This window comes from Pieris rapae, chromosome 3 (assembly GCF_905147795.1).
Source record: "Pieris rapae chromosome 3, ilPieRapa1.1, whole genome shotgun sequence".
Classification (NCBI taxonomy): Eukaryota; Metazoa; Arthropoda; class Insecta; order Lepidoptera; family Pieridae; genus Pieris; species Pieris rapae.
Genome location: NC_059511.1, coordinates 7,534,842 through 7,560,612, shown reverse-complemented (window position 1 = coordinate 7,560,612; position 25,771 = coordinate 7,534,842). Strand labels below are relative to the sequence as shown.

The 25,771-nt window shown below is 34.6% G+C and overlaps 1 protein-coding gene and 1 long non-coding RNA gene across 2 annotated transcripts; both read left to right on the top strand.

Annotated features, from left to right (window-relative positions):
* Window positions 1–379: 379 nt before the first annotated feature.
* On the top strand, window positions 380–21,505 carry LOC110993261 (ionotropic receptor 93a). Its single transcript, XM_022259450.2, has 20 exons — window positions 380–414; window positions 1,369–1,492; window positions 2,269–2,421; window positions 3,194–3,439; window positions 3,719–3,880; window positions 4,973–5,190; window positions 5,807–5,974; window positions 6,425–6,580; window positions 7,298–7,402; window positions 7,788–7,894; window positions 8,066–8,126; window positions 8,885–8,987; window positions 9,901–10,007; window positions 11,474–11,636; window positions 13,016–13,236; window positions 13,728–13,815; window positions 14,862–14,981; window positions 15,945–16,023; window positions 19,787–19,947; window positions 21,252–21,505. Exons 2-20 carry the CDS (start codon window positions 1,405–1,407, stop codon window positions 21,347–21,349), a joined length of 2,604 nt encoding a protein of 867 aa, XP_022115142.2. The 5' UTR covers window positions 380–414; window positions 1,369–1,404; the 3' UTR covers window positions 21,350–21,505.
* Window positions 21,506–22,214: 709 nt separating this feature from the next.
* On the top strand, window positions 22,215–25,325 carry LOC110993344. The gene is made up of 3 exons (XR_002600182.2): window positions 22,215–22,372; window positions 24,549–24,777; window positions 25,104–25,325. It is a non-coding gene; the product is annotated as an uncharacterized LOC110993344 (long non-coding RNA).
* Window positions 25,326–25,771: the final 446 nt, after the last annotated feature.

Sequence of the window (25,771 nt, the reverse complement as noted above, 5' to 3'; positions counted from 1 at the left end):
GTGTTATTTTCATATATTATACTTTCCGTTATAAACACGAAAAGAGTTAATAAGACATTTCAGACAAAATTTGAAGTGGATTACGGTTATACAAATGGGGGTAATGATATGTGCTAACGTAGATATTCTATGCCACTTTTATATGAAAATATTTAATTTGCTTACCAACTGGCATCGCCCTTACTACCCCAATTTACCCTATATGTAGAAGTATCATAAACATTTAGTTGTTTGTTTTATTATCTGGTCACAGTTGATAAAATGTCCTGTGTTCCTATCAACCACAAAATATCAGTGGTAAAATAAATAAATAAAATGAAATACGTTTATTATGGAACATAAGATAGACAGGTATCACTTATTCCACGTCATTAAATTTGAACCTGTAGGCATCCCCACTCATCGGCAAATGAGGTAAAATATATATACTATAGATAGAGTTGTACCTAAGTACTTATTTTTTTAGCGTACATGGGGCCAACGGGCAAGTGGTTCATCTGATGTTACGTGATACGGGCGGCGCCCATGGTCACTCTCGATTTCATATGGCTTGCAAGTGCGTGGCGAGCCTTGTAGGAATTGGTACGCTGTTTTCTTGAAGTCGAATTGGTTCTGCAGTGGGTATCTGGTTCCTCATGGTGGTGGCTTGCGGCAAAAATAACCTTATATAACACTAAGTTGTGGAACGACGGATGAGATGATACGGGTATCTCGTATTCTGCCTCGAGGTCCGATGATAAAACTCAGTATCAATCCGAATAACTCCTTTTATGTATAGAACAAGAGATAATGTTCACAAAAAAATTACCTCACATTATATCTATCGTCTCAATTTTGACACATTACATCCATAACTTACATATACATAATTGTTGGAAATAAATGAAACGGACAGACAATTAGGGCACACGATACGCTGCAGGTAATTGTTTTGCATTGTTAATGTTTGACCTTTAACAAGTCACATTTATAGGCTGAATTTTAAGATTGAGATAAAAATAGTACCTACATATGTGTTAAATAAAGAATAAAATAACTTATTGTGAATTTATTATAAAGAGATTGGCGAAGATTTAAATTCATAATTCCATGGATATTATATATAAACTAAGGAATCAAATTAATTGTTACTTTAGCAAACATGGTCAGACTTAATCTACAAGCATATTTACATTTATAACAGCGATATATTATATAGTACAGATATATAACTTAAATTAAATACAACCACCTGTATAATCCTAGTCTTCTACTGTACGCATTAAGTGATAATATGGGCGCGTTTTCATTTAGTACCTTTCTGTTCATATAGTTGTAAATAACGAATAGAATTTTTGATTAAAAACAGGTGTTTCTCAATTATGACAGGCGTGTTAGTGTCACAGTATCGGTTTGAGATACGAGATGCAATTATGGATCGTGATTTTGTGTTTATTAGGCCGCGTTGCCTCGGAAGATTTTCCCTCACTTATAACTTCAAATGCATCCATAGGTAAGATTAAAATAGCCATTTTTTATAATCTAAGTTAATATTTAAAAAAAATAAGATCCTTCTTACCATCTTCTGGATATTACCGCACATTCAGCTAAGTTCATTTTAAAATTCTTTTTTTTTATTCCCAAATTAACTTATGTACTTCATTAAGTGATTTGGATAATCTTTTAAAAACAACTTTGGAATCTATTTTAAATATTCGTTAAGAAGGTGTTTCTTGGAATCAAGCATCGCTTCCTATTCGCTTTGGCGGATTAGGAGAGTGGATAACAAGTGTAGCTCTTCCAGCGTTTCTCTCATCTGCCCACAAATCTAGTAGCCTGGTAGGTAAAAACCTAAGATGTGGGTTTAACAAATGCGAAAAACGCATAGTTAACATCCAATCCAGGCTTGACTTTGCCTTCTAGCATCGAATTTCAAAGGAGCTGGGATGATCCTCTTTGAAAATTTGAATTCCAAATGTTATTAGGTCACATTTCAATAACAGACCGCGTAAGGTTGCTGTGGTGGCTGTGGGGTCTAGGGAAGTCAGTCATTGGCTTAATGCTTATCCATCGTCGAACACTGGCACCCTTTTGGACCCTGAATCATTGCATTGCCATCAGCCTCGCATATATACTCGTATGAGTGCCCATATGTACTCCCCATAAGTGTACCTTTCCAAATCGATCAAAGGTTCTGTTTTAAAGTTGATTCTTTATTTTTAGAATTGGTTTTGAGTATTACTTCTAGTAGGTACTAATTACGTTACTTCTAATTAAAATATTTACCAGCTGTAGTTCTGGATCAGCAGTTCCTCAAGGATCAGTACCAGGGTATAACGGACGAGCTGAAGGATTACATCAAAGAACTAGCGCGGGTTAAGCTTAAGCATGGTGGAGTGATTGTGCATTATTACTCTTGGACTGCCATCAATCTGAAAAAAGGTTGTTTCTCATTATTATGTCAATTAACAAAACTTATAGCTCTCAAAGTGTTTTATAAGAGGTATTGGAGGCTATTTATTAAAATCTTCCTAAATGGGTTCACAAAATTTAATACAAAAAAGACTTTCTTAAAACGTGACTTAATTTTGTAAGTGACGAAGTTTTAAGCTCAGGATTTAGTGGGAACTGTAATTACAATACGGCAAAACTGTTTATGCGAAAGTTAGTCTCGATTACCGTTTATTTCGGTACATAATTATTATTAATAATTATACGATACTGACGAATGAGAATACATCATCTTATATAGAATTTCGGAAACGTAATGCAGTAGCTGACTTTCAGAATGTCTGTGCCATAAGCCAAATGTGGAATCCAGTACTTGACGATATTATTAACGTGCTGTACACAAATTATGAGTGATATAAGCACATAGATATGACGTGTAAATTTCAGTATTTTAATCATCTATAAAAAGAACCGGCGGCGCTACAACTTTTTTTAAAAGTCTGAGCCTGAAATTTCTATATCTGTTTCATTATCATTTGTCAATCTCATAGGTATGTAGGTGGTCAGCCTCCTGTGATTGACAAACGACATCGAGTTTTTGGTCTAAGGCTAGCCGATTTCATCACGATCTTTTCTTTCACTGTTTGAGGTAATCTTATTTGGCACATAGGCAGAAAGTCCATCGGTGCACAGATGATAGCCGCACACTGACAACGCCAACACTGTTAACAATCAATCATCTCACCCTTTTTAATTTTTCCAGGTTTCCTTGCGGTATTTAGCGTCACTTCGTGCGAAGACACTTGGTCATTGTTTAAGCGTGTTCAAGATGAACAAATGCTTCTATTTGCTCTTACCGAAGTGGATTGCCCGCGGCTCCCATCCAATGCTGCTATCACTGTCACGTCTTCTGATCCCGGTGAAGAACTTCCCCAAATTGTTCTTGATCTTCGGACTGAAAAGGCGTTTAATTGGAAATCCGCTATTCTCCTCCATGACAATACTTTAAGTATGTTTAGTATTAATACCTTAGTATTGATTCCATAAATATAACTACAAAAATTAAGCATAATTTTGAAGAAAACATGTACACGACTTTTGTAGTACATTTTCAAATATGTACTGTACGTGGTGTATAAATAAGGCAGAATTAAAATTTCTAAGAAAATTAGTTTCTTTCTATATAATTGATCAATAAGTATGTGATTATGTTTCGTTTTCGGGCTGTACTTTTTTCCTTTCATTGGAACTGCCTGAAATATTATTATGACACATTTGTAACTTTAAGGTCGAGATATGATATCTCGAGTGGTCCAATCCATGACATCTCAAATAGACGGTAAACCTTCCATCTCCGTGACGTTATTAAAAATGAGGCATGAGACGAACGAGTATTTAAGAAGGAAAGAGGTTTACAGAGTATTATCCAAACTCCCAGTTAAATATATAGGTAAGATTGTGTTATTGTGCTTTCCTACTGTTAAAAGGCGTTTGAACGTATTTTAAAACCTGTGCGTGTAGGTACTCTAATTGATGTGTTTTAATTTTGTGCCTATTATTTTTATTTTTCTTATTTTAGTTGTGTTACTCATACTTTTATTAAAAAAAATATCTGATAAATAATTATTGTATTTATGATGCGTGTGTCAAGTTTCTTTATTAATAAATTTAAAAATAATTTAAAAAAAGAAACTTGGAATAAAACGACTTAATTATTACCATTTTACAATTTAAATGGACGAATTTCTAAGGTATTAACCAGAAAACAGATAAAAAACCATTTATAAACCATCACAATTTCAGTCTGAACCTTTAAAACTTCATAGTTGATACATTTCTTAGTTACAATTGAATTTCATTTTGCCGCATTACAGATAAAATATTTAGTAGGCAGTAGGTAGTCTGCAGTGCAGACCCAAATAAAAGCATCAGCTGCCAACAAAAGTAATCACAATCAAAAATACACGTTCTAAAGTTGAACATTTAAAAATGAATGCGACTTTTCTATACTTCACTACAATTAATCTGTAATATGCTGCACGTAGCTTATGCTACTGGATTTGCTGATAAATTATGAACCTTAAAGCAATTGGCCATTTGATAATGAAGCCTTTTTTATTCATTGCCAACAAAACAAAAGCTAAGGAATCATACCAAACCACGTTACTAAATAAAATTAGTGAGGCCGTGTAGTCAATTTAAGTTTTGATGTTTTAATTGTTATCTTAATTTAGGAAGAAGTTATGTACATTTGACAGGACTAAACCAAATCTTAAGAAAGAAAATGTTTGATGTAATCGGTTCACACGCACACTACAATGAATAGACTCAATGAATCAGGAGACAGTGTCACGGTCAAAGTGAAAGATGTTCTCTAGTCTCTGACGGGTCGCAACTGACGCTCCGAACAAACTCCCCGAACCCCCCTCAACCAATAATTGGTGGGCTGCGTATTCGTGAATTGCACTATCTACTTAATATTAGCAGTATTTAAAGTATTGAAATTTTATAATTTCCCTACATTACTTGGGGTAACTTTTAGGTGAAAATTTCATTGTCATAGTAACGACAGACACCATGACTACAATGGCTGAAGCTGCGCGCGATCTTCACATGTCGCACACTCTTGCGCAGTGGCTTTATATCGTGTCTGACACAAATAGACGGAATGGAAATCTATCCACATTGATCAACGAATTGTTTGAAGGAGAAAATATTGCTTACATATATAATAGGACCGATGACGGGGCACACTGTCAGGTATTTTCTTGTTTAGAACGCCTACAAATTAGCCGCATAGTTTTAAAATCGTAGATAGTACATGTTTTCACGATGGGCTCTGACGAAGAAACACTGTTCTTAGTGTTACTATTAACACGAAAAAGGATTCATTTTGTTAGCCCAGAAGGTTCATTTTGATAGTGTCTTTTTTTTGTGTACTGTGTTATTGTACCCCTGAAGATGTGGTGAAACCGTACGAAAATGACATAGAAGACACCTCTAAAAAATAATGGCTTTTCTTAGTGGTTCCATCGAATGCGACGACGTGTACGAGAGAGGAACGGAGATTACTTTGAAAAACAATAATAGTAATGGCAACATTCTACATTAAGCCGTTTTTCATTTTCAGTGTTACCCACGTATGTGAATATAATTTTATTCGTATTCAACTTGTGTGGTTTACTACATTCGTAAACGATTTTTTGTTTTGAATGTCATCAGTTAACAAGTTCTTTCTCAAGAAATACAAGTAATATGACACTTTGAATGATAACACACTAAATACTACTTCGTTTTTTTAAATTTCTCGCCGTTTCGAGTGCTTCTCTGAAGTAATAGTCGGCGAGAGATAGTGAGATTAAATTAAATATTTTAGAATGGAATTCTATGTTACTGCAAGGAATTGATGGATGCGTTCATATTAGCTTTGGATGCTGCAGTGCAGGAGGAGTTTGACGTAGCAGCTCAGGTTTCAGACGAAGAGTGGGAAGCTATTCGACCTGATAGACTGCAGCGGAGAGACATGTTATTAAGACATATGCAGGTAGGAATCTGAACTTTCTATTGTTCCTACTTAGCAAACAGAAACACGTCAGACGGGTGTTAATATGGTGAATAGGTTAGCTACAATGGTGACTATATTTTTAACTCAGAGTAAAGTTTTTTTATTTGGTACACAAAATTAGGACAAAAGCACCATACAAGAAACAAATTGACGTACACACAAAATATCAAAACCATGCCGACCTTAAAACATGCTGGCACTACCAGTGAAATCAAGTAAAAAAAAAATAACGGTTTACATTATATTCATACCGGAATCATTCCGCATGAAATAGCGGAACAGTGATTGAGGTATGGGCAATCGACTCAGTCTGCGATCATGGGGAGAGTTTAGCGTAATATTGCGAACGTAAAAAAAAAATAAAATACAACAATATTTAATTTAACTAAACATTAATAATACCAATATAACGATTAATTATGCTTATAGCAACATTTAACAGCGCATAGCAAGTGCGGAAACTGTACTACTTGGCAAGCACTTGCAGCTGACACTTGGGGTGCAACATACAGAAACACTGATATGGTCAGCAACAAAGATGTTGATAATGTGACTACTGTTATTGATAATTTTGACTTGCTTCAGGTAACTATATTGCTCAGACTTATCTACACTAATAAGACTACACTATAAAGAGGAAAACTTTGTTTGTTTGTAATGAATAGGCTCATAAACTACTGGACCTATTTTAAAAATTCTTTCACCATTCGAAAGCTACATTATCCACGCGTAATATAGGCTATATTTAATTTTGAACAAAAATAGGGTTCCGTAAGATATTAGGGTTTTTCGGACACAAGGTGTAAGAAAATCAAACAAAAAATAAAAAAGAGGGTAGCATAGCAAAATGTTCCATGTTGGCATGTACTAAAAAGGTAGGCTAGGCATTAAGGAGAAACGAAGTTCGCGGAAGCAGCTAGTAATATATTATATTACTATCAGCTTTTGAGTGAGGCTTTGGTGAATTAGGTTTTCTAAAGTAAACAAACATGAGGCTGGAGCGTAATAATTTACCATAACTTTAATAATGTAAGTTGAATTGAAAAGGCGTATTAAAACTGCACATGAATTTGATTATTGTTTGGATGGGCCAATCCTAGTGCCAACCTACGGTCCGGGTGAAGAATTGTGGGCCTAACCAACAACTAGGCATGCATTGCTGTCACAGACAATTCGTATGAACAGTACCAGTAACAGTACTTGTTTATAATTTTTTAAATTAAAATTGATCTATAAATCTCTGGACATGTAAGTTTTAAATTTTCAATTTATTGTAAAGGTTTAAGCAATAAATAATTTCAGGTTGCGTTTTGGCGCCCAATAGATGGATTTATGTTTGAAGATGCATTATTTCCGCACATACAACATGGTTTCCGAGGCAAGGAATTGTCGATATTGACCTACCACGTATGATATTATTGTATTTAAAATTGTATTATCGGAAAATCGAAATAATTTGTTATATCGAAAACAAATTGTTATATCGGAATTATAATATTGTTAAATAATTGAGTTGAAAATGCAGTATGTTGGCTAAAAATAATCTAAAAATACTATTTTAAAAAATACGAACGTTTTTTCTTTATGTAAGTTTGTACACCAAGTACTCTGTGTGATTCTAACGTTAATTATTGTAAAATTCATAACTTAAAATGAAAAAAAATATAATAACTAACCTTAAAATGTAATAACTAAAATATATTAGTAAAAGGAGTCTTTAGGCAAGGTTCCGAAGATACTGGCAGCGTCCCCTCTTTAAATAGCTAAGCATTGTGAAATTTGTTTCTTTTAGAATCCGCCATGGACTATATTGGTAACAAATGCATCGGGGGCTGTCGTAAATTATGGTGGTCTATTATTCGATATTGTTGGACAATTTGCTAAAAGTAAAAATTTCACGTAAGTTCAGAATTTTTAACCTCCATTATAAAACGATAATTGTCTTGCAAGTTGAAAGTTACCTTTTCTTGCTGTACTTGGAATACTTATTATCAAATTGTGAACAGACAGTTTTATAGTTACTCCAAAAAATAAAATAGTTCCTAAAATTAATTATAACATATGTCACAGAATCCGGATTGTCCTACCGGGGCATGTGAAAGAGGAGTCTTCGAATGAAACATCTACAGATGTAAGTCTTGCTAAACTATTTTTGGTATTTTGCCAACTTGTCGCAAGCTTGTTTGCATTCTGATTTGATACTGTGCCTCTAAAACAAACTTTTGGCAAATGATATTCATATTCAAATTTGATTAAAGAATTGTTAAGAAGTGTTTTGAAGTTGTAGACTTATAATTTTTAAAACAAAATTGTTATACAACGGATTAAATTAATAATTTTTAAATTGAATAATAATGTATTTATTAAACCTTTTTTAATAAACATGAGTCTTCGTATTTTTCTAACCGTTTGAAAAGTAGAGTTATTTTGTTAGTTAGCAATAATTATAATTCTAGCGTGTTTTTACGGTTTGGTCACTTTTAAGTCCTCTGGCGTAAACACAACACGACGAATTCCTCGTGAATGGCATTATTATGCAAACGAAATGGCAATATCAAAAAATATATTTCCGCTTCAAGTCTGCATGGATATAAGATTATTATGTTTTAAAATTTTCCATCAAATCATTAAAAATATTTATTATATATACTTACACGATACACATATTAGGTATAGCAGCTCTATAAACAAGGGCGGTTCTGCAAAAGGGAATCGGTGATGGAGATTAATTTTTAAAATATTTTGGAAATAATCAACCAATTGTGTAACAGCTAGGAATTGTACAGATTTAGCTATTGGTTTTTAAATGTATCTTTCTAAGTTCTATATTATTAATATTTTTTTATAAAGTTATCATAAAAAAAGGATTTATAAAAGGACTATTTTCAGATGATGCATAGTACAAGCGCAAAGTTGACATTATCAGCTGTCGCGAAGGGAAAAGTGGCTTTCGCCGCTGCAGCTTTCACAATCTTATCTGATCCTCCACCAGGTAACTGTGCTAAATTTAAACCTACATACACACTGTGAAGAATTTAATTTAATTGTAATATGCGTGCGTATTTGCATATTTATTTTTAGGTGTAAGCATATTGATAGAGTACTGTTGGCCTAGTTGTTTCAGCGTGCGACTCTCATAGCTGTTGAGGTTTGCTTGGTGGACTACGCGCATTTAACACTCCCTCATACAGTGACGAAAAAAATCGTGAGGAAATCAGCGTGCAAAAAGTCAGCAGAACAGGCTGACTTGACTATTAGAAAACAAACTCTACTCATAGAAAATAAGTTAGGCGATTCCAGATTTATTGTTTCAAACACTCTGCCCACATTTTTACAATCACCACGTCAAGTACACCGCAGGTCTTATAGCACACTATCTAAGGTATGCCAAAGTTGAATGGATGGTAAATGTTCTAGAAGGTTCCCAAACTGATATAATCAGATATTTTAATTGTAGATTACATTGTTGCAGTCCCAACATATAAGTATGAGCTGCAATAAATTATTTTTATATATCCTAGTTTATACTAGGAACATTTATATGTTCCGCTTTAAATAAAACGGGAAATTGGAAACTGGAACAAATGGGCTGTGATGTATTGTTACATAGGATCTGTTTCAATTAAAATTTATTCACAGCCATACCTTCTCAAGCATCAGTTTTTGGGGAAATCTGTTTTCTAAAATGATAATATATCTAAACATTCATACAAGGATTATATGCCTTCTTCGGGGTTTTAGATATCGGTCGGCCTAGTAAGGCAGCTTTAAGAGATACCTTAATTGACATATGTGTCTTAATTCTCATATTTGTTTAAATACAGATATTTAAACAAGTATGAGAATTATTTAAGTGTCAATCAAAAGAATATACGATTACCTTTTAACTTTTTATTTCATTAAAGGTATAAACTATACAATTCCTGTGAGTATTCAGCCGTACGCTTTCATGGTAGCACGTCCTCGAGAACTAAGCAGAGCGTTATTATTTTTACTACCATTTACAACTGATGTAAGTACTTTGTATGGAGCGATTACGTTTTTTTTTCTATATGCCTCCGTCCCCGTCAGCTTCAGTTCCAGGGCCGAAGAACATTGTTCTACCACAAAGAAAGAGTACTTATAGAGTCATTAGGTTATAAAAAAATATGTTTTACTTTTTGGTCACCCGTGGTCTTTTGTGACTTCAATGGCAAAGGATTGGTTTCTGGTTTTTGGTTCTAAAATATGTGTTTTAATGTAATTGAAACGGTAGATAATTAACAATAATAACTTAACAGAGTCGGTAGCTCTACTATTTATTGAACGCCAACAATTTGGGAGAATTGTAGGGGTAAAAAATTTTATTGGATGAAACTATATTATAGTTTCATCCAATAAAATTTTTTGTACGTACAAAGTTGTTTTTAGTAATGTAACTAAAAATGTACTTAATCAAGACTATCATGCAATTAAAATATTGTTAAAGTCATACAACAAATAGTACATTTGCATTAATATACATAACTTGCCCGACCAGTATGTATTATCTAAGTAATACCTTTGTGGCTTTGAATGTACTTGAAGTACATTAAAATCTCCATATTGTAAAATGAACTCGTTAACTTTGATAGTTAAATGAAGTGGGCTTTGAAATTGTGCCAAAGCACTTCAGTTTACATTTCACACGTTTAGTGGTCAAGATTATGTATATTATTATTGTTAACTTTGTTACATACAATCAATAAATATATAGATGAATTAAATAAAATCCTGAATATTTATCCCCTCAATATCTATCTATGAATGTAAAATAAAACTAAAAGAATGGCTGAAAACTCAAAAATATAATGAAATAGAAAACTTGTTTCTTAATAAAAAATAATAAAATTAGGTTATTTAAAATTTCTAACTTCAGGCTTAAAAATATATTGTTGTAAATTTAATTTAAATAGAAAATCTTAATAATAAATATTAGTAAGTATGGAAATACTTACCTAAATAACGACATTAAATTCATATCTCATATCCAAGTTTCTCATCCACAAGACTTAAAAATCTTTGTCGAAGTTCACACTTACTCCGGTCTAACCAATTGCAACAACTTTTATTTAATTCTACCTTCATTTAGTTCAATAAACAATAAAAATCCATGACCGTCTAATGGCAAACAACTTAACCAATTTCATAATGACACTGGAAGAAACTAGCATTTAAGATACAGGCTAGGCCTAATTTAAACGCTAGTGCTAGAAGATATTACATATTTATAAGGTTAACCATAGTGAATATTATATTTAGAATGTAATGTTTATTTTGAGTCAAATAAAGTAATTTTTTTTATTGTCAGTAACAACGTAGTTTCATCGTCGAATTTCTAAGATATAAAATTAGATTCATCTACCTTGAAAAACTATTATGTACAACTCACTATATTACAGTGACTATTTTATTGCAAACCAGTCATCATCTAGGAATTGAATTAATCTATGCTTTCAGACATGGCTCTGTTTAGGATTTGCAGTGATTTTTATGGGGCCAACATTATTTATAATACATAGAATAAGCCCTTTTTACGATGCTGAAGATATCACAAGGGAAGGAGGTTTATCGACTATACATAATTGTTTGTGGTATGTTTACGGGGCTTTATTGCAACAAGGTGAGTTATTATCTGCTTTTTCTAGCGATTGCCACTTCGTCCTTGCTGCCCGTAAACACGGCTCCCAAAAGCGTTTCCGGTTTTTCAGTGCCGGTTAAAAAGGTTGCATTCGTAATTACCTTGTAATATTGACAACATCATGAAGTTTGTTAATCTTAAATTTATTAACAAGAGCTGAGGATATGGTTTTATGGCTTACATTTTTTTTTCAAAAGAATAAAAATATCGTAAATTTTATTTGATTTTACTACTGATCCTTTTGCGAAAGTTTTCTGTATTTTAATATTGCATACGGTGCATTTCATTTCACCGGTTCATGCAATAGAAGCGCCCTAAACCCAAGCTCTGTGTGTGACAAATAATATTCTAAAGGAATCACAGCACCAGTCATACCTAGGCTTCAGTGGCATGCCTTAAATAGGTGTGCCTTCTGATGAAAAATTATTATTGGAGCAGACGTAGACGTTTGTCCCATGCTCAATTAAGGGATTACGAGAAAATTGTTATTATAAAATTTTCAGAAATTTGTATTTTAACATTGAACACCCACAGAAGAGATATCCACCCAGTGACCCGTGCATATTAGAATAACTGATATATCCTTTATATTTTTCGACCACAATTTATTCCGGATATTTTTCAAAAATAATATTTTCCCTAGAGATTCTTATGTCTCGAACACAGATGATAGGAATAGATTTGTTTTATTTAAACGTATTTTCGTAAGAATCCCAATTGCGGAGCGTATAACCAATCTTATAATATTCATGAATTTAGAGAAAATTATTATTTATATTCAAAAGTGGGGCCTTTTATATGGTAAAATATGTTCTGTATATGATACCGACGATTATTATTTTGATACTCAGTTAAAATACAAATTATAAGAAAAAGGCTATAGCTAAATGTTGTATAAACAAATGAATACAAAATTATTATAAATTCCATACAATTTAGATGAAGGGTTTATTTACCATGTTATCTGTTTAACATTGTTTTATTTCACCACCCTCAATAGACACATACACACATAAGCTAATAAATAAGAAAAAAAACAGATTAGGTTGTTGATAAGATACAATTTACTTTTAATGTAATTTCAAGGTAATTATAATTTTGTTTATGTGCGGAATTCAAGGTTTTAAGTGTTCAGAGTTTTTAAAGTGAAATAAGTAAAAAATTACTGAATTCGATTCAAATAGTATATTTATTACTAAGTTTAATAATTGTAAACAACTCTTTCATATATCAAATTAAAATAGATTTTTTACAGATGTGACTAAGTTATTCAAGACTTTAATATGTTTAAATGCTCTAAACCTGCCAGTTCCATTATTTATCCAAACTTTTGCGTGATACGTGCTGGGATTTTTTTGCAGGTGGAATGTACCTCCCACGAGCAGATAGTGGTAGACTAGTAGTTGGTACTTGGTGGATAGTGGTATTAGTGGTTGTCACAACGTACTCTGGGAATCTTGTCGCATTTCTAACCTTCCCTAAACTGGAAATTCCGGTGACAACTATCAATGAACTGTTGCTGAATAGAGCTTCTTACACATGGTCAATAAATAAGGGATCTTATTTAGAACATGAGTTAAAGGTATTGTAATATTACGAAATTATTAACGCTTGCGATCGATAGATAGATAGATAGACGACCTGAGGCACAGAATGGTGGCCGACTTGCGTCTAAAAAGTTATCAATTCTTAAATAAAAAAAAAAAAAAAATTAAATTAAATTCAACAAATACAGACATGATCCACGATCCATAGAGGCTGTTTGTAACTATTTTTACGGTACTAACAATTTCATGTGAGTAAAATATGTATTTCAATATGATTCATACTCAATACCCATATAACATTTGCCTGTTTGCTTCTATGTTTTTTTAATTCAACCATTTACCAGCTACTATACCTTCAACTTTCTTTTTGAGGATAGCTCTCAATTCACCTTCATCTTGTCATCAACTTCCATTGCTACTGGTATTATGGATATATCGAATAACCAGTGAAATCACAAATAGTGAAATAGAAACTTCCTCTCTCTACTTTTTCGAGTTATTTGTATTCATGTACTTTTGATTACAGAACTCAGATGATCCAAAATACGTGTCTTTGCTAAAAGGCGCTGAGCTGACAAGTTCTTTGACGGCAATGGAAGCGAACAATATGGCTGGTAGGATTAAAATATATGTTTTAAATGTACCTAAAAATACTTTTCAAAGTAGAAGTTATCAATACGGGTTCTTAAATTACATAACATATATTTTATCTAAACGTAACATAGTTAATAGTCTTCTTTAACTATACAGCATAAAACTAGCTGTTTGCTAGTTCCAAAAGCCACGTCCTGAAAAGTATAAACATATTTTTTGTGGTCTTATATATGCATCGTATATATGTTGGAGTAAAACAACGGACAGATGTTTCTATTTGTATGGAAATTTTCTTTGTAGCGGAAAATCTCATATCCAACGCCTTATATTGGATTGGTATCAAATATGGTGTTACACTACAGTTATACAAAATGTATAATGTTCTAGTACCGAAATTTTTTTTTTAATTTTCCTCAGTTTAAATTCGACAAACGAAAAGTCTAAAGATGTAAATATGCTTAAATCTAATGCGCTTTTGGACTTACAAAACTGAGCTTTAGCCAAGGTGGTTCGACTTTAAATTGTGTGTAACGAATATACTGAAAAGCTACTGCAATGTTTTTTTTTTAATTATTACAATATTCAAATTTTAAGTTGTCTCCAAATAGATACCAAATAGTAATTATTAATAACGGTTATTTCCAATATAAATAAAACAAGTGATCAGCCGTGGAATGCATGGACCGTAATTAGATATCAGTCAGGTTGGGACATTAATTATTTATATGCATATGGGTACTATAATGCGGTATAGTAGTGTCCGATAAAGAAATAAGATTCAAAATACCAACAGTAATGTTCGTATAATAATCAAATTAGTTCAATCTTAAAGACGCCCAGGTTATCTCATTAAGTCAACTGTGGATTTCACTTAACGTACCATATGAAGACTTAACTTTCCTCAATAAAACGATGAATGCACAAAATAACGGAAAACATTTATTGGGTACCAGAAATAAAATGCTAGTTTTAATTTGTATTAAGCAAAATGGCCATACACATCTACGCATGGGTAGCGGCGAGTAACCTAGTAGTTTATTTTAACTATAATTAATCATTGTTTTAGGGGCGAATTTACTTAACCGGGTCAGAAAAGAGCGTCATGTTATGGTGGATTGGAAGTTGAGATTAAATTATATAATGCGAGCCGACACTGTAGCCACTGACTCTTGTGATTTTGTTTTAGGTAATATATTAATTGATGACTTTAAACTTGTAATATTTAAATAATTGTATTGATAGGCGGTCCTAACAAAGTTTAAACAGCTTAATTTAAAGATGTTAAATAATAAACTTTGATGATGTTTTAGGAATGTTCCCAATGATGTTCACACCTTACATAAAATGTGTGACATTGTGATTGTTCAATAAACTTACTCACAATAACGTTCTCCAGGCCGACAGTAACAGTGGGGATATTTTGCATGTCCTGTCTCTATTTATATACAGTCTGTATTCCATTATGCATAACTTTCATGCTTCAATCAGGTGCAGTACTTTTTATGTGCTCATCTTGGCCACGTGAATGTCTAAATATCGTAATTTTATATGTATAGTCGAACATACTGAACAATAGACCAATGAGAGTTAAGTTTTTAATATAGTAGGATATTGATCGACGACGAATCTTGTTATAAACAAACCGTTAATTAAACCTGCTATGTCATATAATGGACTTATTTTCCTACTATTGTTTTTTCATATGCTAAATAGGTTCGTTACCATATCAACGTTATCTTCTCAATATTCTAATTATACAATGCTAGAGTTAGAGAGATACATATTTATTATTAAGTATAGTTTAAAGTCATATATAGATAAATGTGTAATGCGTAAAGCAATAATGCATCGGTATTTTAAGTTTAGACCAACTCAGTACCAAGAAGAAATATAAAACAAAGGTGTACGTAAAGGAGGTCTGTCACTGTCACTGCCAATGTCATAATAAATTATTGCAATAACTTATAAAACTTTTATGCTTACATTTGGGTACTTTGACGTTATATTACAGAAATACTAAATATTTAGTCATGTATATTTAATTGAAAATTAACACGAAAGTGGTAATGAGTAAAATATTCCTTAGCTTAGTTATGTTAAAGGGCTAAATTACTTTCAATTACATATATTAATTTATTGCCTTTCGTAGGTTTTGAAGAGTTTATGGAAGAAAGAATCGCCTTAATCGTACCCAGTGCTAGTCCATACCTACCTGTTATTAATAAAGAGTAAGAATCTATCAATTTGGCTTGACTTTATTTATTTTGCTCTGTAGCTATAGTACACTACTCGCCCACTGGTGAAATAACCTGTGAAAGAGATTATTTCACCAGTGCAATCAGTCAACCCCCTTCCTAGTGGGAGTGCCATGCTGTTGCTTTCGGGCTTCAGCCAAATGGGCAGGCACGACCGGGGCAGTACCACTGTCTCACAGAAAACCGGCGTGAAGTGATGCAATAGGTTTAGCTTATTGTACTCGCGTTTCGTTCGGTGAGTGAGACTCCCGGAGCCCATCCCCCCCCCCCCTCCCCAGACTATGACGGTGCAGTTTAAAGAAAGATTACCCCAGGGGGGTACCACACGTGGAGAATCCCCCTCTGGGCGTCCATCATCGGAACAATCAGTATCCGGTGGTGGATGCACAGGCTGCCCTTCGTATTCTGGGGTGGGCAAAAACTGCGCTCTAAAAAAAACATCCAGTTCTAGTTTTAGGTTTCGATCTCGGGGCAAACGGAAGAATTCGCCGAAGGCAACCCCTTCCACGCTCACAGTGGACTTCACCAATGTTAGGGGGCTCAACTCAAACCTAAGCGCGGTTCACTTTCACCTTGAATCTGCGAAGCCGGCCTTATTCTTCCTCACTGAGACTCAGATATCCTCCCCGGCTGATACTTCTTACCTCTCCTACCCGGGGTACAAATTGGAACATTCATTTGTGCCGCGGGCGGGAGTTTGCGTGTACGTCAGAGAGGATATCTGTTCTCGTCGCCTCGGGACGCTTGAAGGAAGGGACCTATCTAACCTCTGGCTCCGCATAGACTGCGATGACCATCCGCGATTCTATGCGTGCCTGTATAGGTCCCATAGCGGAAATGACGAAACTGACCGACTCATCGAGCACATCCAAATGGCTACAGATTCCCTGCTTGAAAGGGTTCCTACCGCCGAAATCGTGATACTTGGCGATTTTAACGCCCACCATGCCGATTGGCTCGGCTCTGAAACCACCGATCACGCGGGAAGATCCTTTCACGACTTTGCTTTAGCCTACGACCTGACACAAATGGTCCCTGCGATTACGCGAATACCAGATGTGGACGGTCATAAACCCTCTTTGTTGGACCTTCTGCTGACTTCGCATCCGGAGAACTATCAAGTCTCCGTTGACCCGCCATTGGGTTCATCGGATCATTGTGTGGTCCGGAGTACTGTGCCATCTACGCGCCCTTCGCGGTCGCGCTTTTTGGGTTTTCGCCGTATTTGGCACTACAAGTCAGCAGATTGGGACGGGATGCGGTCTTTCTTTGCGTCCTACCCTTGGGGGCCTATTTGCTTTTCGTCTGAAGCTCCAGATTCCGTCGCTGCCTCTGTCGCCGAAGTGGTTCTGCAGGGAATGGAACTCTTTATTCCTTTTTCTGCGGTGCCGATCGGTGGCAAGTCTCAGCCCTGGTTTAAGCGTTCTTGCAAGACAGCCTCGCGTCGAAAGCGAGAATGCTTTAAGGCATGGGCAGAAGCGGCGAAATCTCGTGATGCTAATACCAGCGAACTCAAAAAAGCATATAACTCAGCCTCCAGGTCCTTCAAACGGGAAATCACTAAAGCAAAGTCAGAGCACATTGCCAGATTTGGCGAGAGATTGGCCCAACTCCCTTCGGGGACTCGAGCCTTCTGGTCTCTAGCCAAAGCTGTCCAAGGGAATTTTTGTCAGCCCTCCATTCCACCATTGCACAGGGAGGATGACTCGCTGGCCCACACTGCGAAGGAGAAGGCCGACCTTTTAGGCTGTCTCTTCGCGTCCAACTCGACTTTGGATGACCGAGGGAGATCACCACCGAGCATTTCACGGTGTGATTCTTCGATGCCGGAAGTTACATTCCGGCAACGTGCTGTCCGTAAAGCATTATCTTCCTTGGACATACATAAGTCGAGCGGGCCGGATGGTATTCCTCCAATTGGGCTGCGTACTTGTGCTCCTGAGTTGGCTCCGGTCTTAACGCGCCTTTTCCGGTACCTGTACTCGCTTGGCACTGTCCCGGAGTGCTGGAAGATCGCATCGATACATCCGATCCCTAAAAAAGGCGATCGCTCCGATCCGTCCAACTATCGCCCAATAGCGATAACCTCCTTGTTCTCCAAAATAATGGAATCCATTATTAATTGCCAGCTCCTGGAGTATCTGGAGGGCCACCAGCTGATAAGTGACTCTCAGTACGGCTTTCGTCGTGGTCGTTCGGCTGGTGACCTTCTTGTATACCTTACGCATAGATGGGCGGAGGCAATTGAGTCCAAGGGGGAGGCTCTAGCGGTTAGTTTGGACATAGCGAAAGCCTTCGATCGGGTGTGGCACAGAGCACTGCTCTCGAAGCTTCCAGCCTATGGGCTTCCCGAGAAATTATGCGATTGGATCTCCAGCTTTCTGGCCGATCGGAGCATCAAGGTCGTCATCGACGGAGCATGTTCCGACCTTAAACCCGTGAACGCTGGGGTCCCACAAGGCTGTGTTTTATCCCCGACCCTGTTTCTTCTGCATATCAATGATATGTTGCAACTTAGCAACATTCACTGCTATGCGGATGACAGCACTGGGGACACTCTTTACACTGGCCGGGCAAGTATTTCTCGGGCAGATGTCGATGAGTACCGGAACAAACTTGTGTCTGAAGTAGAAACCCTACTACGTGGAGTCTCTGACTGGGGCAGACTAAACTTAGTCCAATTTAACCCCAAAAAGACACAAGTTTGCGCGTTTTCCGCTAAAAAAACACCCTTTGTCGCTACTCCTCTTTTCGAAAACACTCTCCTTAAAGCCACAGCCAGCATTGGAATACTTGGCGTTGACATATCGAACGACGTTCAGTTTCGCGGTCACTTGGAAGGAAAGGCAAAATTAGCCTCCAAAAAGCTCGGTGTGCTCAGCAGGGCGAGACGGTACTTCACTCCGGGCCACCGCTTGCAACTATATAAAGCGCAAATTCGGCCCCACATGGAGTACTGTTCCCACCTTTGGGCGGGTGCTCCCCAGTACCAGCTTCTTCCACTTGACCGTATTCAACGAAGAGCGGTTCGAATCGTTGACGACCAAAATCTCTCCAAGCGGCTTGATCCTTTGGCGTTGCGTAGAGATGTGGGGTCTCTCTGCATCTTCTACCGCATTTACCATGGAGAGTGTTCAGAGGAGTTGTTCGGATTAATACCTGCAGCTGAGTTTCATCATCGGACGTCGAGGCAGAATACGAAATTCCACCCGTATCACCTCGACGTCCGCCGTTCCACAACTGCGCGTTTTTCCAGGCAGTTTTTGCCGCGCACCACCACTCTGTGGAACCAGCTGCCAACTGAAGTATTTCCGAACCAATTCGACTTAGGGTCCTTCAAGAAAAGAGCGTACCAATTCTTAAAAGGCCGGCAACGCACTCGCGAGCCCTCTGGCATTGAGGGTGTCCATGGGCGGCGGTATCACTTAACATCAGGTGAGCCTCCTGCCCGTTTGCCCCCTGTTCTATAAAAAAAAAAAAAAAAAAAAAACACTAGAACACAATATGTATTACATTGGGTTTCATGTAGATTCTAACACATTAAGTATTTTTTAAATAGACAAATATACAGCTAAATATTATGTCTCATTGTAAATTCAAAAATATTAATACACGCCCTGTAACATAATTTAAATACAAAAAAATATTCAGGGCAATTTTATTTCTAATATTTTGTTTATGTTTTATATAAGATCTTAAGTTTAAGAAATACTATTTATTAACTGAGAGGTTTCAGAATTAATCGCATGCAAAAAGCTGGGCTCATATCAAAGTGGTTGAGCGTTTATTTACCTAAGCGTGACCGGTGTTGGCAGAGCTCCACTATGACCTGGGAAGTGAATAACCATACTGTCAACCTCAGTGACATGCAGGGCTCATTCTTTGTTTTGTTTCTAGGTGATGTATCGTATTATTTTCTTAGCTTTTCGGCTTAACAACTGTAAAAGAGAAGTACATATTTATGTGTTTCTTTCTTTGTGGAATTGTAGCTCATTAATCTAGATAAAAAGGGAGGAAATTATTAATTAAAGTAGTTACTAAATGGCTAGACCGATTGGACTTATCACGATGTTAAAATATTAGTGGATGTTTAGGATTTTTTTTAGGGTTAAGGTCTAGCTGGGTAACTTCTTTAAGTCTTTCTGGTAAGTTTTTTAGAAATAAAAATTTGTTAGCTGCCTTCAAAAATTTGTGTTCCATAAACGTAAGATGTGGTCCGAATTCTTTTGTCTGCTTTAATAATTTGGTATTTCTGAAACAAATATGTTACACGTAAGTTTACATATTTTCTAATAATTAAAAAAAAACTTTTAACTGTTATATGAAATACATAAATATTTCTGACTTGAAAAAATATTGTGTATATTTACAAAATATATTAAATAAAAAGTAGTTTGGTTTTCTATTAACATGTATTAGAAAGAGGTACATTTCATTATAGATGCATCAAACCAGTGTGGTACGTTGGCACGGTCAACAGATCTGATCGGTGTACAGGGGTCATTTACCACGATCACAACACGTGGTTGTCTCGCAGTACCAGTCTGATCAGACATTACTAGTCTCTAAAAAAATTCCCGGTCAATATTTGCATTTTAACAAAATAAAGCATAAATTTGTGACCATTCCATTCCATTTTTAGAATTATGCTTTTACGTCTCTCTAATTTAAGTGATATATTTTTAAAGTTCTTATTATTATCAGTTAATACCACTTTCGATAAAACTTCGAGTTCCATGTTAATTTTTGAAAAGTCTTCTTTTTTAGTCACGTATATACACAAACACCTCTTAACCATATCCTTTCCGTCATAATAGTGACTTCTGTAATTATTTATTTGGTATTCGCATTTTCTATATACCTGTCGTCATACATGATTCTTAAGATTTGCTATTACTTTTTTCTTTTTACTTATTAGGGTTGCTTGGTGAAGATCACTTGGCACAAGGCTGCCAGTTGCTTCCTTAATATTAATAGGTATTTGAATGTATATGTACTAAAAAAGAAATACATACAATTAATGTTTGTTAATAAAAATAAATAAGTAGCTGTAACGTTGTATGTACATATTTTCTTTACCCTTCAACTAGGCAACTGTTTGATTAATCATTTATCGAAATACTATTAGTCTTCCTTTATTTACGATAAATACACAAGAACGACACAAATAAAATTATGTTAATAAAACATTGCATTTTCAGGCGTTCTTTCTGCTACAACAGTTTTATTGACAGAATGGTTTTGGAATAGAAGAAAAAGGAAGATCGAACAAGTAGTCATTCAGCCTTACTTGAATTAAAAAAATGTAAGAAGAGACATAGTAAATATATAATAAGTTTCAATTTATCGTAACTAAAAGGGTAATAAATTTTATGTTACGCGTGTATTTTATTGCCAGTAATCGTCTTTTACCATATATTAAATTTTATCCATTTTCTAAGTAGCAGTGCATGTAGCCAATAAAAATAAACAAAGTGTAGTTGTTGTTTCATTATAAAAATTTCATATTTAAAAAATAACAAATCAATCAACGTGTTCAAAAGGCCGTTTCTAATACGAGAAATCTTAGCGTGCACATCTGCACGTGCGTATATTTCTTATGTTGCGGGATACATTTTCAATAATGTATTGACTGACTTAACAATATTTTAATTTCGCAGTAAATAATTCTCCTACAATTATTAGTTCCAGTTTTGTGTGATTATGAGATAAGTTATATCATAAAACATTCATAAGTTAAAAGTCACTGTAGTGGATAACAGCTACAGTGACTTAGTGGATTTTATGTTTGCATCTGTTTATACAAATGAAATTAGGGACGTGTCACTCGTCACATATAATGTTTAAAGAACTTTATTTCTCATTACAAAACAGAAATATTTTATTTACATGAGAAACTTAATATTAATATGTGTATATTATATACGAGCGAGATACACGTCGCCATTAGCCGTAACAATTTTAGTCAGCTATGTTCATTCTAACATGCACATATACTTTATTAAATAATTACGAAATTCGTTGAAATGAAAGAAAAGAATTAAATAATAACTGGAAAAATCCGCCGAATTGAATAAATTATGCGGATGACGCGTAGCTATACGAGTTGTACGAGTCGAGGTGACGTCGTCCAACGAGTCCCAAGCTGGTTTACATTTAAAGCTCTCTACATCCTCTCAGACAGTCAGTTTTAATTCGGTCCCCGTGTTCATCGGCAAAATTTTCTATTCGGCGTGTAATTTTTTATTTTATTTCCAAAAACTTGGGTGCTAATGACAAAATCGAAGAGAAAATTCGCGATTACCGATAAATTTCTTCCCAGGTCAGTATTGTCGGTACTTATTATATATAATGATCTTATTGATATGAATGGAATTTAAGACTTTATTATGAAAATATATTTAAATTCTGTTTAGATTTTTCTATTAGATTTAATTTTTACTTTACTTATAACCTGTATTTATATTTAATATATTTTACTGCTGGTTTCTACTAATTAGGTGCATAATCAGTACGTTTAAAATCAGACTGAATCACAGTATCCATTATTTTGATATGAATAGGTTTATAATATCGCGAATATTTCCATTGACCTACATTTAAAATTTTATATACAATTTTGAATGCAACGGAATTTGTGAATACTATCCAATGTCGAATGATTCATTGTTTGCGGCCCTTGGGACAAACAGGGCCAGCAATTCGATATTATATTATCAAATTGATTTTTTAATAAATTAAGTAAAAAAGTTTATATCCCAACACTGACTCCAAACTATAATACGTTAAATGTCACTTGAAGTAAGGTATCGTTTCATAAAAAAAGTATTTTGTTTGTACTCGATTTATTTTGCTACTTCTAACAAACATTTGCAGTTCAGAGGTTAAGGTGTAACATTGCCATACAAGTATTAATACAGGATTGTTTGTCTTTCAAAATATTAAGCAATTGCCAAACAATAATATAGGTTTATGATTGAGATAAAACTATGGTTAACAAAATGTTGGGTAAGATCTAATAATTACAATAACCGGTTGGTGTTTACAACGTAAAGGAGAGCAAACCACGCGCTCGTCGCGTGTTAAAGAATTAATTCTACCTATTTTGAGTCGATGAACTTTAATACAGTGAAAGGCTTCCTCTGCAATCAACTAAGTTTTTTTACATAAGCCAAAACTAAATTTTTAAATGTTTTAAGCGTAAAAAATTCGAAAAGTAAAATTTGTTTATGCTTTTGGTTTATGCGTCTCTGCTGTTGTTTTTACATATCGACTTAATGTACTACTCTTGGAAAAAATCTATGAATGATTGCTTGCGTGAAGCATTACAATGAATATTATTTTAATAAAGTCACAATATATTTTAATAATGTGATAATGTATTTATAAAATAATATAACAATTGGTAATGATATGACTCATAAAGTAATTGTTTTTTATGTAAAATTCTACCTTTTAAGATAAATTTGCCATATCTGAACTTATAGATTGTACCACCATAACATTTTTTTACAATATTCCTACAAATAAATAATAATAATTGTTATAAACTACCTCTGTATGGTCTTATAGGTAAAAATGAAAACAATTCAGCATTACCATATTGCTAGATTAATATTCCTTCGTTAGGTTTTAAATACTACTTCTTGAATAGGGAAGCTTACTGTCATAATATAGTACCTTGTAGAGGGCGTCAAATGTTTGTTACAGGGAAGCTGTCATAGTAAATTATAAAACTTAGCGGTTTTTTACATTTTATTATTCAATTCTTTATATCCAGTCACACACCGCCCGGTGTGGTAGTAGGTGGTAGGTTCACAAAAATTCCCTACTAACAAGAAGAAAATTGGAAAGAGCATTGAAAAGTTAATTTTCATCTCCTACAGCATATTCACATGTGCATATTGTGTGCTTCCATTTATATTTACTTTCAAATTAATTTCGAACTAAAATTACTATTGTAGGCGTCTTTCTAGTGGTCTTCCCCATTGATTCAATATAAAATTTCGAAAACGCTGAAATTAGTGTGCTGTAAGTAATAATAATAAAAGTTACTAAAACATGTGACTAAAAGCTGTAACAATTAAAATAAATTATGCATAAACCCTTGGAATAATAATATTAAAATGAGATGATGATAGAGTAACTCGTTATTGCATCATGCGGTTTGACCAGTTTCAATGCAGAAATATACATATTTATGCAGATTTTCTATCTATCTCATTAACATTATGTAATAAAATTTATAATAAAGCAAAAACAACTATGAGTTTAGGGTTAGCAGTACATTTATAGATTTAATTTATATCATATTTAAATGTGTAATAATATTACTTATTTCAAACTACTTGTGTAGTATTAAATATACTTATATTAAAATTCTCATTTTGAATTCATTCCTGACATCACATTGTTTTAAATTTAAAAAATAGACGTATGTGTTGTCAGGATTCTTTACTATACTAAAAAATACTAATTACATATCGTATCATTTCCAGACTTGCTAAAAACCTGTGCACCCGAAAAGGCAGCCGTCGGGCTAATACCGGAAACCGTCTGGAACACGCAGTGCTTACCCACATTCAGCACGTACCGTAGACAAGCAGCCACATTGGTCCTTCACCCATCATCCATCATCTCATCTAACACGATGGCCCGTGGAGACGAATGCAAAATAGCCACCAAGACTTCCTTTGTCAAACAATTTGAATTCCCCACAGCAATGAAGTAAGTATACCGTGTTCTATTCGTTTCGTCTATTCTTTCGTGTCTCTGCAATAAACACAAATCATCACAAATAAGCCCTCAATTAGTTAAAGAATGCCTCACTAACAACAGTACTATATCATCCGAACAGAAAACATTTTAATAACAATGTTTATGCGGAATTAACTCTAGTGCAAAAAAACAAATTTTGATATAATTAAGAATTGTATCATATTTTAATTATTCTTGTTGCCTCTAACCAATTAGGATTCTACAATATATTCCAGGAATTTTGTGTTTGTGTATTTACCTCTATCTTATACCTAACATCAAATCAATTGTTTCAGGAAACCAATCGTTGATAAACCGCAACCAAAAAAACAAGAGCAAAAGAACTACGGCGCTTGGGGCTCCACGTTTAAGGACAAGAAAACGTTCACGGACATGCACTTCTGCTAATTTTATCATCACTATCGCTTACAGTTAATCGTCATTAAACCTCATCTAGTTGTAAAGCTCCAACCAAAATTATTTGTATCAGATCGGCTAATAAATGTTGGATAAGTGTTTGTGGCGTTTAGCATTTCTTCTTCGTATTTACTCACATCTAATGGTTATGGTCTCGCGTACTAATCTCATGTATCTCATTATAATAGATTAAAGGGCATCATCATAACTTTGATTTTTTTGTTATCAACCTAGTATAATAGAATTTAATTACGTTTAAATTTTAATTAAAGAGAGGCGTTGACAATACAACGTTAATAGTACTCGTATATCCGTCAAACAATATATCCTCGGTTCAAAGTATTTTGTTCCGTTAAGAATTTTACAGTCGGTAATAAACACAGTAACCAAAAGCTGGAGTGGCCTGTAAAAGTCACGCACAACAATTTGGGCCTCGGTAAATTAAGAGAAATATGAAGTTCCACGAAAATGAGATTTTAATGATTCCCGCGGGCATTTGGTGAACACTGATAGTAATGTATTACTCATTAATTTATGCTAGTGATTA